Here is a 17,504-nt window from a genome sequence, read left to right on the forward strand (position 1 = left end):
CCGCAGGCTGCTGGCCTTGCTCACTGCGGTTCCTTCTGCAGCTAATGGGGAAAGCCCAGGCCACCCATCACAGGCTGGCTCAGGAGCAGTAACTGGTAAAGATGACCACACAGCTCTCTTGTGCCTGGAACATTACGGTTGACTGACACAGACAATCATTGGGGAACAAGATGAAAACCCTGAGCCACTAGTGTGCAGGAAGCATTCAACAGGAAATGCAGCAAGAACAGTCTGGAACTGGTGGGTTGGGCTGTTTTGATAAGACTCCAGGCCTTGGTAGTTCTCCCACCACCTTCCCAACATCTCGAGGAACCGAGTGTTTCTGCAGTGTGAACCGAGGTGCAAATATGAAGGTGGTGGTCAGGCTCTATGCACCTACTTGCCATAGTAAAGTCAAATTTAAATGGCCTTTAAGTCTAGGAAGCTTGAGCTGGTTTGAAAGCCAACACAGCTGAAGGGAAATGATGAAAGGCTCCAGGGGATGGGATGAGAAAGGCTCCAGGCCAGTCCTCAGACAGGGGAAGAAAATGCTCAGGAAACTCAGGCAAACTCCTGGTACTCCTTCTGCCTGTGGGATCAAGCCCAATTATGAGCTGGTTGACTCCCTCCCCTCTATAAAGTCTTTGCTCAAATGCTGTGTTCTCAGTGAGGACCACCGAACCTCTCTCCCAGCGCTGCCAGATCCCTTCCCCTTTCCCACTTTTGTTCCCCAGAGAACTGGTCATCTTCTGACAGCTGTGTAACTGACTTGTCACTAATTTATTATGTTTTTTGTTCATTGTTTGTGTCCCTGTCCCCAACACACACACACTAGAACATGAAGTCCACAAGGGCAGGCATCTTTGCTTTGTTGACTGGTACACAGTACCAGAACAGTGCCTGGCACATAGTAGGCACTTAATAAATACTTGCTGAATGAATGAACACATGAAAGATGCATGAGAGAAAGGAGCAAAACCTAAGTGTCTTAAGGCTGTTAGACCTTTTGTAGATCATCTAGTCCAACCTTTCATTTCCCAGATGAGAAAAAAATGACTTACCCAAGATCACAGAGCAACTCAGCACCAAGTTTTAATCAGAGCTTGGTCTCCTGCCTCCCAGGCTAGTTCTTTTTTTAACTATCATCACACTGTAAGGACCTGAGAATTCACTTAAAAAAACCTTTTGGGGCCCATAAAATAATTGCTTCAGATTCCTACTTTGTCTACAGGTAATTGAAGGTGTGGCAACTCAAATGAAGGTGCTGAGATCCCATGAGGCACACCCCAAACCAGTGCTCAGCTTTTCCTAGAGGCAGCATGAATAGGCTTTCAAGTCAGACAGACCTGGATTCAAGTCCAGGTTCCCAACTGAACCGCATCCAGAAGACTGCTCAGAGCTTAGCTTTCCATTACGCAAGAGAGACAACTGTGACGTGTATGCATGTAGGTATGCTGCCTAGCACAAAACCTGGCACACAGTGAGCTCAGGTGAATAGTCATCATTTTCTTCTCCTCTACTGTGAGGTGAGACTGCCTTTGCCTGCCCAGTTTAGTCTTCTTCGATTTCCCTCTACTTGGTTGTGGCCAGTACTGTTTGTTGGCTAACCCAACAGGCATTTCAGCCCCCATTGCCCTTGCTGCCTCCATTTCAGAGTAGAGGAAAGCTAAACTTGTTTATCCAGATTTCCCTGAAGCTAAGGATGGCAGTTAAGGATGTGACCTCATGAGACTCAGGCAAACATCTTCTGGGAGCTTCTAGAAGAGCTTTTGCTTTTCCTGAAATAAGTGACAAATATAGCTGGTGTCTTGACAACTCTTCCCTACTTCTTAGTGCCTTGAATAAAAACATGCTACCTGGAGCTACAGCAACCATCTTGCAACCATGAGGCAATAAGTCAACAAATTAATGATGACAGGGCAGAAAGGTAAGAGTCTGGGTTTTGAAGACATCAGCGAGCCACCACACCAACCCTGGACTGCCTGCCTCCAGAATTCCGGTGACATAAGAAACATAAGTACAGCTAAAAGCATTTCTTAGTGATAATATGCATAGAGCAATAATTTGAGACAGCGTATTTTGACAGTAAGGAAAAAGAGAGGTCCCAGTTGTTAGGTGATCCTGGATTTACACCATAGGAAGAGGGAAGGGTTAGTGAAGAGAGATGTTTCCTTTATTCAGTACACAGCATCTCAGATCCTCTCTTAGGCTGCTTTCCCCAAACCTCCCAAACAACCCCTTCAAACCAAAGGTCACAGCATCCCAACTCCTGTGCATCCTTTGTCACGTGACCAAGCCAGAACTTATTTCTTCTTTAAGCCTTCATTTGATATCATCATTAAGATCATTTTTCCCCCCTGGGATTCTCTTGTTTTCCAAAAGGAACATTTATATTCCTGGCCCTATATACCCAGAGCTGCTTGTAAGCTATGCTTAACTGCCCATGCTAGAAAGCAATAAACGTCCTTGACGGGCCTTGTTTAAGCCTTTGGATACATTAGCGAGTCCCAGAGACACTTCAGAGCTTAAATATGGGAGAAAATGTTCCAATTACAACTGTCAAGACAGATCACAGGAGACGAGAGAAGGAAGTGGGAGGAACAAGATGAGGAGAGAGTCGGGGAGAGATAAGTTTCCTTCGTGGCCGTGGTGGGACTCATTTTGGCAGGAGCTGGGTAATTCATTATTCTAGAGGTGCTGTGCAGCCTGGCCCGTGGCATGATTAATAGCCCAGTCCTGTGTGCATTACAAACAGAACAGAGACAAATTCTAGTGCCTACAAGAAGGCAGAGGCAAGCACACAACTTCTGGCTGGTGAGGGGCCAGCTGGCACGAAGGCAACTTGAACGTAATGACAGAGCATTCCTCTTGGGGCTAGGCTGCTCAACAAGTGAAGAAAAGAACACTTCACTTTTTGAAGAAAAGAACACTTCCTTGTGCAAAGCCACACAAGGAAGGAGAGGCAAGGGGGCCCAGGAGCAGAGCCCCAGCGTGCGCCGAGAGGCAGAAAGAACACATGCTGCGCAGCCAGCAGAGCTGGGGCGAGCCCCTCGACTCCTCTGAACCCATCTCCTCACCTGTAGCCCAAAGAGAACACCTATCTTGCAGGGTTGATCGAGAATTCAGTGAGATAATATCGGCAAAGTTCATAACACAACGCAGTGTCTATAGTGGGTATTTAACAAATAGTGGCACAGACAGATCCTGAGGTCCAGTTATCACTGACTGGCAGTTCAACCAGCAAACTTGAGTCAGGTAAGCTGACAAGGAGCCCTGGTACTCAAAGAAGTTGCTGGGATGATGCAGGAGCAAACAGGAAGCTTAGGGGAAGCAAACAGGAAAGGGCGTGTCCTTCCTTCTCCAGCCTTGCAGTCTACCCAGAGGGACAGGCAGAAGTGGGGTTAGCTGAATCCTGGCCCCATCATCCCACAGCAGAGGGTAGCAAGGTGGTCTAGAGTTGACAGACAATAGCTTCATACCAGGCATAACCGGTGCAGTGGATTCTACCAAGTTTTACCAAGACCAAGAAATCGGCCATTTTACCAAGACCAGAAATTAGTCTTTGGTCATGTAATTTATTCTTTATTCACTTTTTGGAAGTGTTCCAGCTGGAAAAAGGAAATTGAATTTATTGTATGGGTCCCTAAGGGCAGCACCTTAATCTAGAGATAGAAGTTATAGAGAAACAGATTCTGGCTCAATGTAAGCAGACAATTAGAGGTGTATAATGCAAACAGGCAGTTCAAATCCTATGATATTGCTGGGGGTTTATTTTAGGTCAAAATGGCTCCAAATGGCAGTACCTTCACATGACACATAAACACAAATATTAACTATCGTATATTGAGTACTTACCAAATAGGCATTGAATTAATTCCTTTACATATGTTAGCTCACTTTATTCTAATATAACGTTGTAATATACAATCGTTATTCCCACAGAGACTCAGAAAGGTTAAATAACTTCCCTGAAGGAATAGAGTACAAGGAGATGAAGTCTACATTTTAAACCAGTCCTGCCCAACTTCAAAACGCTGACTTATTCCCTATGCCGTATACTTATATACTACATTATATATAAACAGAAGCAGGGTGGTGAGTTCAGGGTGACTGAGGATAATCTAGTACAGGTAGTTATTCATAATCCCATTTCCCACGGAGTCCCTTGTTCAACTACATTTGTTATCTGACCAGAGGGAAAATACTGGAAGAGTAGCTTATTCTCTTCACCTGGGGATCAGCCTGGAGCCCAGAGGAGGTGGTGATATGTCTGAGTAAGGAATGCTGTGTAGGTGGGTGTGAACATGGAGCATGAGAAATGTGTTTAATAGAAGTTTGTTTCCGCTCGTAATAATAACGGTGTGTGTATCATCTTTCCTTCTTACCGCGTGGGCATGAGACCTTTGTTGAAATTTCAGTAGACAGAGGCCAGGTCTCAGTTGAGAGGTAAACCTCATTCTGCGATGTGAATATCATCCTCTTACGTGACACCCCGCATGCATCTTGCTGATGCTCCCCTGACTAGTCAGCTTGCTCACTTTATCTCCAGTCGAGCCTCTTACCTACAGGGGCTCTTTTCATTCTGCCTGAATAAAGCCAATTACCCATAACACTGGAGAATGAGTATTTGCTCCACAGCCAGAGCACAATACTGACCCAAACTCTGCAGGAGACACCTATGACTTTAAATGGTCCACAGCACCTGTGTGCACGGTCTCATAAACAGAGTTTAGGTGAATAACAAATGACATTAGCACAGATCAGGCCAGAGGATGTGTGGTGGGGTTGAGGGGATATGCCATTTCACTGTACTTCTCTTACTTGACTAAACCACTATGAAAGCATGACCATTTACGGTTTAAAAAATTAGAACAGGACAGAAAGATACATAAAATAAAAAGTTTAAGTTCTCCATCCACATGCCATTTATCCATGGGGTAGGGGAGAATAAGAGTCTATTATGTGTACTATACTGTAAGTTGCTTTGTGTACCTAACACTGTATCTTGGGATCTGCCCAACTTCAACATATACACTACCTCATTGTTCAAATGGCTGCGTAGTATTCCAGTGGACAGATGTGCCTGTCTTTATTCAGCCAATTCCCTATGAATGGGCTTTTGGCCACAGAGAACTTTCTTTAGTGAGTGGTTCTGTTAAAGCAATAAATACATAGGACTATAAAATACTTGCCAAATCCCATCCAACTGAAATGAAATTCAAGTTAAAAAAAAATAGCAATTTAAACAGCCTAGGAATTTTGAACAGTTTTATTAATTTCAAGTCTTTTGAATGCTTATTATTAAATGAGAAAGCTTTCATTATTGCCCCACATACTTATCAGGAGAATGAAACCTTTCCTTTTGCTTGAAGTGTTTTGACAGATTTTCTGAAAACAAGAAAGGAAGGGCCTCTAGGGGAAAGTGAACACACCAGGCAAATGAGATTCTGGCACTCCTCCTTAGGATAGGGGTTATTTTCAGTCAGTTACTTACTGTGCCCAGTAGATTATCAGACAAAACCAGATTGCAAAAAAAAGCATGAGCTCTTCAGACTACTTTCCACAGAGGCTCTTATTTTATTGAATTTTTCCAGTTTAAAAAAAAAATTTATAGCAGTTTCTAAAGACACTGTAGACAAATAAAATAATAAATAATGAAGAAATAATCAAATCCAAACTATACTCTTTTGCATTTTGTCTTTATTTTAAAGAAAGGGCTTTTGTGATAGAAAACCTAACAAAGCCCAGTGGCCTTCAAGTCATCTTTTATTCTAAACATGCCCTCTAGGCTGAAAGTATCTACAGCACGTGAGAGCCCCAAATGCTGACATCAGTTTCTGAGGCTGGGATACACTCTGGCTCAAATGGACAACCAAACACACAGTAACAAACCATTTAACTTTGACGGGGTCGCAAATGGACTTTCTAGATGAAAACTGCCCATACAGATAGAGCTTGGCTAATTCCTTTTGCATAGTGGGTATTCAATAAATACACGCTGAGTGAATGAGTAAAGGGTTTTGAAAGTCAGTATATTGTCAAGCTGTCTCCTGGTGACAGGCTACATTCCTAAGAATAGTGAACAGAAAAAAGTATAGGATCTGATGCCAAAGAAGAAGTAGAAAGATTATTTAAAGTAGAGCTTCTTCTCTGATCCACAGTAAAACTACAAAGTAGTTAAAATGAATCTTCAAAGAACCCCCAAATCTTCCTTTCTGCTTGGTCTTCCTAATCTACCCTTTTGTCATGCTCCCAGGACAAGTGATCAATGAAGCTCATATTTTTGCCATGACTTCTTCTTCCTCTTGTACAACCTACATTTATGACAATCCTAAAAAACTAATTCGTACTAAGGTCGAAAATGGCTGATAGAGTTGAATCTGTTCTCTCATCAGGATTCTTTATTTTTTAACAAAAGGCACAGAAATTAATCTTCAACTTATTAATGTCTCAGGATACTTTCATAGTCACAAGGACTTCCAGCACCTCTGAAATCACCCTGTGCAGCATGATGCCCCCTGTGGTTATTCATACATCAGGCTTTGTCCACACCTAGGGTTATGCATTAGGCTCAAAAATTTTTTCACTGACCCCAAACTGTATTTCTTAGTCCTAATCTGAACAAAGAGGTTTAAGATACCAGTTTAACTCCAAGCTTTGGCTTCACCAGAGGAAATCCTCTTCTAGTTATTCTACTGAAAACAACTACATCACAGGGATCTATTTTATATATATATATATATTTTTATTTTTTTGTCCATGTCGCGTGGCATGTGGGATCTTAATTTCCCAACCAGGGATCGAATCCATGCCCCCTGCATTTGAAGTGCAGAGTCCTAATTAACCACTGGACTGCCAGGGAAGTCCCACAGGGATCAATTTTATGCCTCAGAACAAAAGTCCCATATATACTACAGCCAGCCAAAATACTTAAAAGGCTAAGCTAAGGTTGAAAGTTTGAAACACTGTGATTCTCCGTGGTATGTTATAAAGCAGTCTAAAATATCTGTGGCCCAGATGTAGACTAGTTAGCACTTGTTAGGTATAACTATAGTTTGAAGAATTGCTTATAGCCAATTATGATACACGTATCTGGTCTGGGACATATATTTTGTAATGGCTCCTCTGAAGGGATTTGCAAATCAAATTATTTAAATGTGCTTATCATTAGCAGTTTAAATAAATGACATTTATTTTGGCAAGAGATTAATTTTTAACTTGGCAGCTGTTTCCAGACAGATTGGTGTCAGGTTATTACAGTGACTAACTCTGAAAGAAGGAGGAAATTTACAGGAGATTATTTTGGTTTTAGACCTTCAAGCTTGCATTTCTCCAAAGAAGCAAATAATTTTGTCAATGTCCTGAGACACTGGGTCCCAAAGACATTGCAATGTCTGCATCTTTGTGACCTGATTTCCATAATAACCTCACATGTGGAGAACTAAAAATGTTCTTTAATAGAGGAATTCTTCAAATATACTCTTCAGAGGCTGTTTTGTTGGTAAATTGGATATTTATATAGGATTGCATCAGAGCGAGGCAGGGTAATATATTGGAAAGAGCTCTAAACAGAGAGTGGGAGATGTGGGATCAAGTCTCTGACAAGATCACTAACGGGGTGTGCACTTGCAAAGGTCTTGGACCTCAGTTTCCACAGCTGTAAGATGAGGGTGTTTCAAGGTGATCATTAAAGTACTTTGGTGAAAAGTCCATGCACCTACAGAGAGAAGGAAGTCAGAAAGAGGAAAACAAATACCGTATGCTAACACATATATATGGAATCTTAAAAACAAACAAACAAAAAGGGTCATGAAGAACCTAGGGGCAAGACGGAAATAAAGACACAGACCTACTAGAGAATGGACTTGAGGACACGGGGATGGGGAAGGGTAAGCTGGGACAAAGTGAGAGAGTGGTAGTGTATCTATGGACATGTATACACAACCAAATGTAAAACAGATAGCTAGTGGGAAGCAGCCGCATAGCACAGGGAGATCAGCTTGGTGCTCTGTGATCACCTAGAGGGGTGGGATAGGGAGGGTGGGAGGGAGATGCAAGAGGGAGGAGATATGGGGATATATGTATATGTGTAACTGATTCACTTTGTTATAAAGCAGAAACTAACACACCATTGTAAAGCAATTATACTCCAATAAAAACGTTAAAAAAAAAAAAAAGAAAGAAAAGTCCATGCCCCTATGTTCTTGAAGGGATAAAATTGACAAACCTTTAGCTAGATTCACAGAGAAAATAAGAGAGAAGGCTCAAATAAATAAAATCAGAAATGAAAGAGAAGTTCATTTCTCTTACAACAGATACCATAGAAATACAAAGAATTATGAGACTACTATGAACAGCTATACGCCAACAAATTGGACAGTCTAGAAGAAATAGATAAATTCTTAGAAGCATACACCCTTCCAAGACTGAATCATGAAGAAATAAAAAATCTGAGTAGACCAATCACTAGTAAGGAGATTGAAACAGTAATCAAAAACATCCCCCAAAACAAAAGTTCAGGACCAAGAGGCTTCACTGATGAAGCATTCAAAGAAGATGTCATACCTAAACTTCTCAAACTCTTCCAAAACACTGAAGAGGCTAGAACACTTCCTAATTCATTTGACAAGGGCAACATTACCCTGATACCAAAACCAGACAAAAATAGAAAACTACAGGCCAATATCTCTGATGAACATAGATGCAAGAATCCTCAACAAAGTATTAACAAACCAAAACAACAACACATTAAAAGGATCAAGTGGGATTTATTCCAGGGATGCAAGGAAGGTTCAACATCTGGAATCAATGTGATACACCATATTAACAAACTGAAGGATAAAAATCATATGATCATCTCAATAGATGCAGGAAAAACATTTGACAAGATTTAACATCCATTTGTGTTAAAAAAAAAAACTATCAATAAAATGGATATAGAAGGAACATACCTCAACATAACAAAGGCCATCTATGACAAACCCATAGCTAATATACTCAGTGGTCAAAACCTGAAAGCTAGTCCTCTAAAATCAGGAACAAGACAAGGATGCCCACTCACCACTCTTACACTCTTAATCAGTGTAGTACTGGAAGTCCTAGCCAGAGCAGATAGGCAAGAAAAAGAAATAAAATGCATCCAAATTGGAAAGGAAGAAGTAAAACTGTCACTATTTGCAGACGACATTGGTTGTCTATTGATTTCACACATAGAAAATCCTAAAGACACTACTAAAGAAACTGTTAGAAATAATAAACGAATACAGTGAAGTTGCAAAATAAATATACAAAAATCTATTGTGTTTTTATACACTAACAAACCAGCAGAAAGAGAAATTAAGAAAATCTCATTTACAATTGCAACAAAAAGAATAAAATATCTAGGAATAAATTTAACCAAGGAGGTGAAAACTGTTACTGAAAACCATAAGACATTGTTTCAAGAAACTGAAGAAGACACAAAGAAATAGAAAACTATTACGTGCTCATGGATTGGAGGTATTAACATTGTTAAAATGTCCATATACCTAAAGTAATCTACAGATTCAATACAATCCTTGTCAAAATCCCAATGACATTTTTTACAGAAATAGAATAAAAAATTCTAAAATTTGTATGGAACCACAAAAGATCTGGAAAAGCCAAAGCAATCCTGCGGGAAAAAAACAAAGCTGGAGGTATCATATTCCCTGATTTTAAATTATACTACAAAGCTATAGTGATCAAAACTGCAGAGTATCGGCATAAAAACAGACACACAGATCAATGGAACAGAAAGGAGAGCCCTCCACACATACAGACAACTAATTAAGACAAAGGAGCCAAGAAAATACAGTGGATACAGGAAAGTTTCATCAATAAATGTGGTGGGAAAACTGGACAGCCACATGCAAAAGAATGAAACTAGACAGCCATCTTACATGGTACACAAAAATTAACTTAAAATGGATTAAAGATTTGAATATAAGACCTGAAACCATAAAACTCCTAGAAGAAAACATAGGTGGTACACTCTTTGACATCAGTCTTAGCAATATCTTTTTGAATATGTCTCCTCAGTCAAGGGCAACAAAAGCAAAAATAAACAAGTGGGACCACACTAAAAAGCTTCTGCACAGCAAAGGAAACCATCAACAAATCAAAAAGGCAACCTACTGAATAGAAGAAGATATTTGCAAGTCATATATCCTACAAAAGGTTAATATCCAAATATTAAAAACTCATACAACTCAACAACAAAAAACCCCCAAACAATCTAATTGAAAAAATGGGCAGAGGAGATGATAGATATTTTTTCCAAGGAAGACATACAGATGACCAACGGACACGTGAAAAGATGTTCAACATCACTAATTATTAGGGAACTGCAAATCAAAACCACAATGAGATATCACCTCACATTTGTTAGAACAGCTATTATAAAAAACAAAAACAAGAAATAACAGAGTTGGAGAGTATGAGGAGAAAAGGGAACCTTTGTACACTGTTGGTGAGAGTGTAAACTGGTGCAGTAACTATGGAAAACAGTAGGAAGAGCCTTAAAAAATTAAGACTAGAACTACCATATGATCCAGCTATTCCACTTCCGGGTATCTATCCAAAGAATATGAAAACACTAATTTGAAAAGATATATGCACTGCAGTAATATTTACAATAGCCAAGGTGTGGAAATAACCTAAGTGCCCATCAATGGATGAATGGATAAAGAAGATGTGAGATATATATATATATATATATATATATATATATATATATATATATATATACACACACCCAATGGAATACTACTCAGCCATAAAAAGATGAACTCTTGCCATTTGTGATAACATGGATGGACCTTGAGGCTATTATGGTAAGTGAAATAAGTCAAATGGAGAAAGACAAATACTGTATGATTTCACTCATATGTGGAATATAAGAAATAAATGCACATAAACATATATCCCCATATCTCCTCCCTCTTGCATCTCCCTCCCACCCTCCCTATCCCACCCCTCTAGGTGGTCACAAAGCACCGAGCTGATCTCCCTGTGCTATGCGGCTGCTTCCCACTAGCTATCTATTTTACATTTGGTAGTGTATATATGTCCATGCCACTCTCTAACTTCATCCCAGCTTCTGATTCACTTTGTTATACAGCAGAAACTAACACACCATTGTAAAACAATTATACTCCAATAAAGATGTTAAAAAAAAACAAAAAGATACATGTACCCCTATGTTGATAGCAGCACTGTTCACAATAGCCAAAACATGGAAACAACCTAAATGTCCATCAACAGATGAATGGATAAAGATGTGGTACATATATACAATGGAATGCTACTCAGTCGTAAAAAAGAACAAAATAAGGCCATTTGCAGCAACATGGATGCAACGTGAGATTATCATACTAAGTGAAGTAAGTCAGAAAGAGAAAGACAAATATCATATGATATCACTTATAAGTGGAACCTAAAATAAGGCACAAAGGCACCTATCTACAAAACAGAAACAGACTCCTAGACATAGAGAACAGACTTGTGGTTGCCAGCTGTGGGGGGGGAGAGGGGAGGGAGAGGGATGGACTGGGAGTTTGGGGGTGGTAGATGCAAACTATTACATTTAGAATGGATAAACAATAAGGTCCTACTGTATAGCACAGGGAACTATATTCCATAACCTGTGATAAACCATAATGGAAAAGAATATAAAAAAGAATATGTATGTATGTATAACTGAGTCTCTTTGCTGTACAGTAGGGATTGGCACAACATTGTAAATCAACTATACTTCAATAGAAAAAATTTAAGAAAAAAATAAAGAAATGAACAAACAAAACAAAAACGAACACATAGTTACAGAGAACAGATTGGTGGTTACCATAGTGGAAAGGGGCCACAAAAAGGGGAAAAGGGATCAATTGTATGGTGATGGATGGAAACAAGACTTCTGGTGGTGAGCATGCTGTAGGGTATATAGAAGTTGAATTATAATGTTGTATACATGAAACACGTTATAAACCAATGTTACCTCAAATAATTGAAAAAAAGGTCCATTCACCTATGAAATGACTATCAGGTTTTCCCCAAGGTTGTGCTGTGATCTACACAGAGACCACAGGGTGTCTCTCTGTCTACTGGACAATCTGAACACTGACAGTTCCTACATCCCATTTACCTCCAACCTTAAGGTCTCAACTTTCAGCTGTAATTCATGACAACAATGTCACCTGACATTGCAGCTATTGATGGGACAGTAAACACAAATTATGTTTGATTATCCCCTAACAGAATGGAAAAGAGGAGGGCTTCTTGGAGAAGGGGACAACTTCCACCACTCTACTTAAACAGTGCTTTGAATTTATTAGCAAATTTCTAGTTTACAGTACAAAGTATCAAGCCACAAATCAAATTTCTATGAAACACTGCAACAGGCTACAGAAACACCATAAAGTAGCTACCAACATCCCATTTGGTTCTCTCTTATTGAAAAGAAGCTCTAATAATTAAATTTTGAGCAATGTAGAAATGAGTAAATATGATTATTTTTAATCAGAAAAAAATGACCCCCAAAAGCAAACTCATACCTTGGTTTCTTTTAACATGAAAAGCTCTCAGAATATATATATTTTGCCAAAAATCTAAACTATAACCAAAATAGAAATCTGTTTTCTAATAAGAAGCAAGAGAAGTTCAAAAGAATATAGAAAATGGTTTAAACATTTTTTACAAATAGGCAATCAGATATGACGGATGAGTTCATTACAAAGATTCTCACTTGGATGTCTTCTAATTTTAAACTCAAGTAATGTTTTTAAGTTTTCCCTTTGGATTATATAAATCACAAGCCCAAAGCCATGAGAGAATTCTCCATCAGTCTCAGGGTGAGATGTTAGGCAGGCTTCGAAACGTAATGAAGAAGTAAGAAGTCATACCTTGAAATCATATGTGGCATCTGGGTTTTCGTCACAGGCAATAACTTCTGGAGCCATCCAGTAGGGCGTCCCGATGAAGGTATTCCTCCTGCCCACTGTTCGATCGAGCTGGGCACTGACTCCAAAGTCCACTAGTTAAGGGAAGACAAATGAATAAAGTCTATGATCTAAGGTCTTACACAGTGACAAAATGAATGTGTATTTTTTTTTTTTACTGTGGTAAAATATACATAACATAAAATTTACTATTTTAACCACTTTATAGTGGACAGTTTTGTGGTATTAAGTACATTCACATTGTTGTGCAACCATAAGCACCATCCAACTCCAGAACGTTTTTAATCTTCCTCAACTGAAACTCTGTAGCCATTAAACATTAACTTCTCTTTCTCCTCCCCTCCCCACCCCACCGGCCCCAGCCCCAGGAAAGCACCATTCTACTTTATGTCTCTATGGATCTGACTACTACAGATACATCATATAAGTGGAATCATACAGTATTAGTCTTTTGGAGACTAGCTTATTTCACCTAACATAATATCCTCAAGGTTAATGCATGTTGCAGCATGTATCAGAATTTCCTTCCTTTTTAAGACCAAATAATAGTCTATTGTATATAGGTGCCACATTTTGTTTATCCATTCATCTGTTGATGGACACTCAGGTTGCTTCTTCCTTTTCACTATTGTGAATGTATATATTTAAAAAAATTTTTATTTTATATTAGAGTATAGTTGATTTACAGTGTTGTGTTAGTTTCAGGTGTACAGCAAAGTGTTTCAGTTATACATATACATGTATCTATTCTTTTTCAGATTCTTTTCCCATATAGGTTATTACAGAGTACTGAGTAGAGTTCCTTGTGCTATACAGTAGGTCCTTGCTGATTATCTATTTTATATGTAGTAGCGTGTGTATATTAATCCCAACCTCCTAATTTATCCCTCCCCTCGACCTTTCCCCTTTGATAACCATAAGTTTTTTTCTATGTCTCTGAGTCTGTTTCTGTTTTGCAGATAAGTTCATTTGTATCATGGTTTTAGATTCCACATATAAGTGATATCATACGATATTTGTCCTTCTCTGTCTGACTTAGTTAGTATGATAATCTCTAGTGAATGTATACTTTTAAACTGCATGTATAAATGGATAAAGTGTACCAATGAGAAAAGCACAGGGGGTTATATCTGGTTACATCAGGGCTCCATGGGCGGCCAAAAAGAGGTGTTAAATAAAAGGCAAGCTTGGGCCATAAAGGATAGTATTTAGAGGATGCAAAGAAAGTAGTTAACAGCTAAGTTTCTGGAGTCAGACTGCCTAAATTTGCATCTCATTTCTAACACTTATTAGTGATGCAACCTAGGGCTACTAGATCAACCTCTTTGAGCTTCATTTTCCGAATCCATGAAATGAGGATGATGAGATTCACATGGTATTGCTCTGCTGTTTAAGTGAAATCATCTACATAAAAGCATTTTGTACAGGACCTGGCATATAATATTCTCTCAACAAGTAACTGTTAATTAGTGATGAGTGACTATTCTGAGGATAGCTTATGCAGTCAGTACATATATAACTGCTTTCCCTACCTAATGTATGCTTTTGTTTTAACAGGGAATATTCATGAGATGAAAGTTTGGGCCCAAATTTTAACTAAGAAAAAAACGGAAATTGTATATTTTAACAAAAAGGCAAGAGCAAGTGTTTGGGATATAACCATTGGAGACATTTAAATCTCTTTGAAAATAAACAATCATATGGACAGTGATTCTTTTGTAGAAGACAAATTGCATATCCTATAGGGTATCTGTCAATCTCGGCTCTTACTCATATACATCAAGTAGTCAAATGCGTGTGGGGATTCTCTACCTTATCTGGATAATCCCAGACTTATTGTGGGAAGGGTTAATAGACCAGAGAAAAGGGTTCCCTCACTGATAACTCCGGCAGATGGAAGTGGGATAATTAGTATGCATGTGAAGTAGAATATTGGGCATCCATTTTGTACAGGTGCCCTAGATAATAATGAAATCGATGTAAATATAACTTAAAACATACGGGAATATAGCAGGAATTCATTTTTCTAAATAATGAATGTCTAACTGTGGATATTTTCAATTAAAAAAATGTCATCATTGTCTGTTATAGCAGCAACAATATAAACAAACTGTAAGATAGGGGAAACCATTCCAAGGTCAGTCACTTCTAATCTAAAGGGTCTTTGCTTAAAAAACAAACTCAATTGTTTCTACACACCAATTAAGCACATGGATCTGCTTACCATATTGTATACCAACCAATTCACTCCTCAAAGTGCTTTTAGAAAATGTTTTTTTAAATAGCCAAAGAAACATTTTCCTTTCCATTCTAGGTACAATGACCTCCAAATCCACAGTGACAAATTTACATTCATTATTTAAAAAGAAAAAACAGCTGAAACAATCCTATCATTTCCTGCAATTCCTAGGCTCACTGGATTCTGTTCTTACCTAGTTTAACTTCTGCATTTTCAGTCAGCAAGACATTTTGCCCTTTAATATCTCGATGAATCACTTTATGCTGGTGCAGGTGACTCAGCCCCTGGAATGAAGGAGAGTTGAGAAGGTTAATAGGAATATAAATCCAGATGTAAAAAATTATTTTGAGTATTAATGATCCAAAAAACTTAAACTCACCCAGAGATACTTTCATTATTTTATTTATATCTTTCATGTGGTCATAATTCTAAATGGAGTACAATGTTTGCTTGTTCTAAACTTCAGGCAATGATCAATATAAACTGAAATATACAGGTGGTCATTGCAATGCCTGGTACGGTATTAAGTGAAACACTTGCATATCAGCTTTGATCTCGGGTAACAAGGACCCACACAGGCCATGACATGGTTTCAACATGCACATGTTTCAGCTAACAGTACTGTGAATAGTGAGGACCACCTGTATTTGCCAGTTGGTAACAGTAATATCTACAGAGTCTGTACAGAAATCTGATTTAACTGAAGCCTCCACTTTTTTGTGCAATTTTTGAATTTAAAAGTTAAAAGTTATTACACAATTTGAATTAAACACAATAAAATATTACTCAGACCAGCCAAGAAATTTCCCATTGGCTTTAGCCAATGTCGCACATTAAAAAAGGAAAACAGCAATTTCTATTTCCTTTTTTAATGTTCATCACTGTCATTTTTCATGCTTTATATTTGTGACTTTGTGCTCATCATGTGAAATAATTATTCAGTGACATCTCAACATGATTGTGTTCCATTTCTCCATGAATTACTCTGATTTGGGGTTTTTTTTGTGGTGTGGGTTCTAAAAACTACAGACTTGTTCTAAGGTGGTCTCATGTTTCTCAGATAAACTGTAACCTAAGAGAATCTAAAAGTGGAGTACTGAAGTAAATCATGTTATGTTAACACTTGTTAATTCAAGGTATTGGGTACCCAAGTGTTGTTGTTTTTTCTTTATGATTTTCTGTAGTTTTAATTTTTTCTCCACAATAACAAAACCATGGTACAAAAGATGAAGTTGAAACAAAAAGAAAAAAAAAAAAACAACTAGATATCTGAATCCCCTTTTGTTGAGAAAATTCAGCATGAGAATATGAATGCCCCAAAAGATCCATGTTTGTGTTTAGGAATATCAGTAAACATAAACCATGAGACAGGACAGTTTGAGGCCCTAGTTTGGGTCTTATAAAATTACCTTTTTTATCTAGTTGATTTGGCTTGAGGTAGGCATCAAATAGATTAAAATGTATAGCTTTCACAGCATATTACCACTCCATGAATCCTTAAAAGAGGGACTGAAGATCCATTTCCTTCTTTCACCATCAAAGTGGTTGGAAGCAGATACCACAGCACGTAAGTGAGCCAAAGGTTGTATTTAATGAGATCATAAAATACATGGAGTTTCTCTGAAACTTCTTGTGGCTAGGGACCTTTGGGTGATCAAATGTCCCCTCCAATGAGTCACTATATCTCAAATACCAGTATTATCATTTGGGAGAACGTATTGGGAGAAGGAAGAAAACCATGTTTTCACACGTTTTAAAACCAGCTATTGAGAGATGCTCATGGGGTGAAACATCCTTGCTGCTTTTAGAACCCTGGAGATCACATGACTGATCCCCAGTAGGGTTACCCAGGAGTGCAGAAAGCCAGAGTGGGCAGAACCAGCCCTGGAGACTCAGTAGATTCTTGGCACCCATGGGGTGGTCTGGATGACTAAATAATCTGTCATGCTTTCCTGAATGAGTAGAATTCTACATCAGAAATCCAAATTAACTTTACACAATGGCACGTCTAATACTCGGCGATACATGTCAGATTTCAAGGAGTTCAGCAACCATACCTCATTGTTTTTCCCTCAAATTTTGTTTTGTGCTCTGAGAAATCTTTTTGCCTACTCCAAACCATGAAGGTATTATCCTATATTTTCTCTTAAGAGTTTTGTCTTTTATATCTGTTGTATTTATAACCATAATCCACCTGGAATTAATTTTTAAACATGATATAAAGCAGGTGTAAGCTTCATGTTTTTATATGGATATTATTTCAATTGATCAAGCACTATTTACTGATTAAAAGACCCTTTCCCTATGTGTTG

The 17,504-nt window shown here is 38.5% G+C and overlaps 1 protein-coding gene across 4 annotated transcripts in view; it reads right to left on the reverse strand.

Moving 5' to 3' along the window:
• Positions 1-17,504, reverse strand: part of TNIK (TRAF2 and NCK interacting kinase) — a 412,707-nt gene that overhangs the window by 116,729 nt on the left and 278,474 nt on the right. For all 4 annotated transcript variants that reach the window (XM_057546114.1, XM_057546113.1, XM_007197510.2 and 1 more), the window contains exons 6-7: positions 15,386-15,476; positions 12,897-13,027 (exon numbers count right to left, since the gene is read on the reverse strand). In XM_057546114.1, coding sequence (XP_057402097.1) covers positions 12,897-13,027; positions 15,386-15,476 — 222 coding nt within the window. The remainder of the gene's footprint in view (positions 1-12,896; positions 13,028-15,385; positions 15,477-17,504) is intronic.

This window comes from Balaenoptera acutorostrata, chromosome 4 (genome assembly GCF_949987535.1).
Source record: "Balaenoptera acutorostrata chromosome 4, mBalAcu1.1, whole genome shotgun sequence".
In the NCBI taxonomy this organism is placed as follows: Eukaryota; Metazoa; Chordata; class Mammalia; order Artiodactyla; family Balaenopteridae; genus Balaenoptera; species Balaenoptera acutorostrata.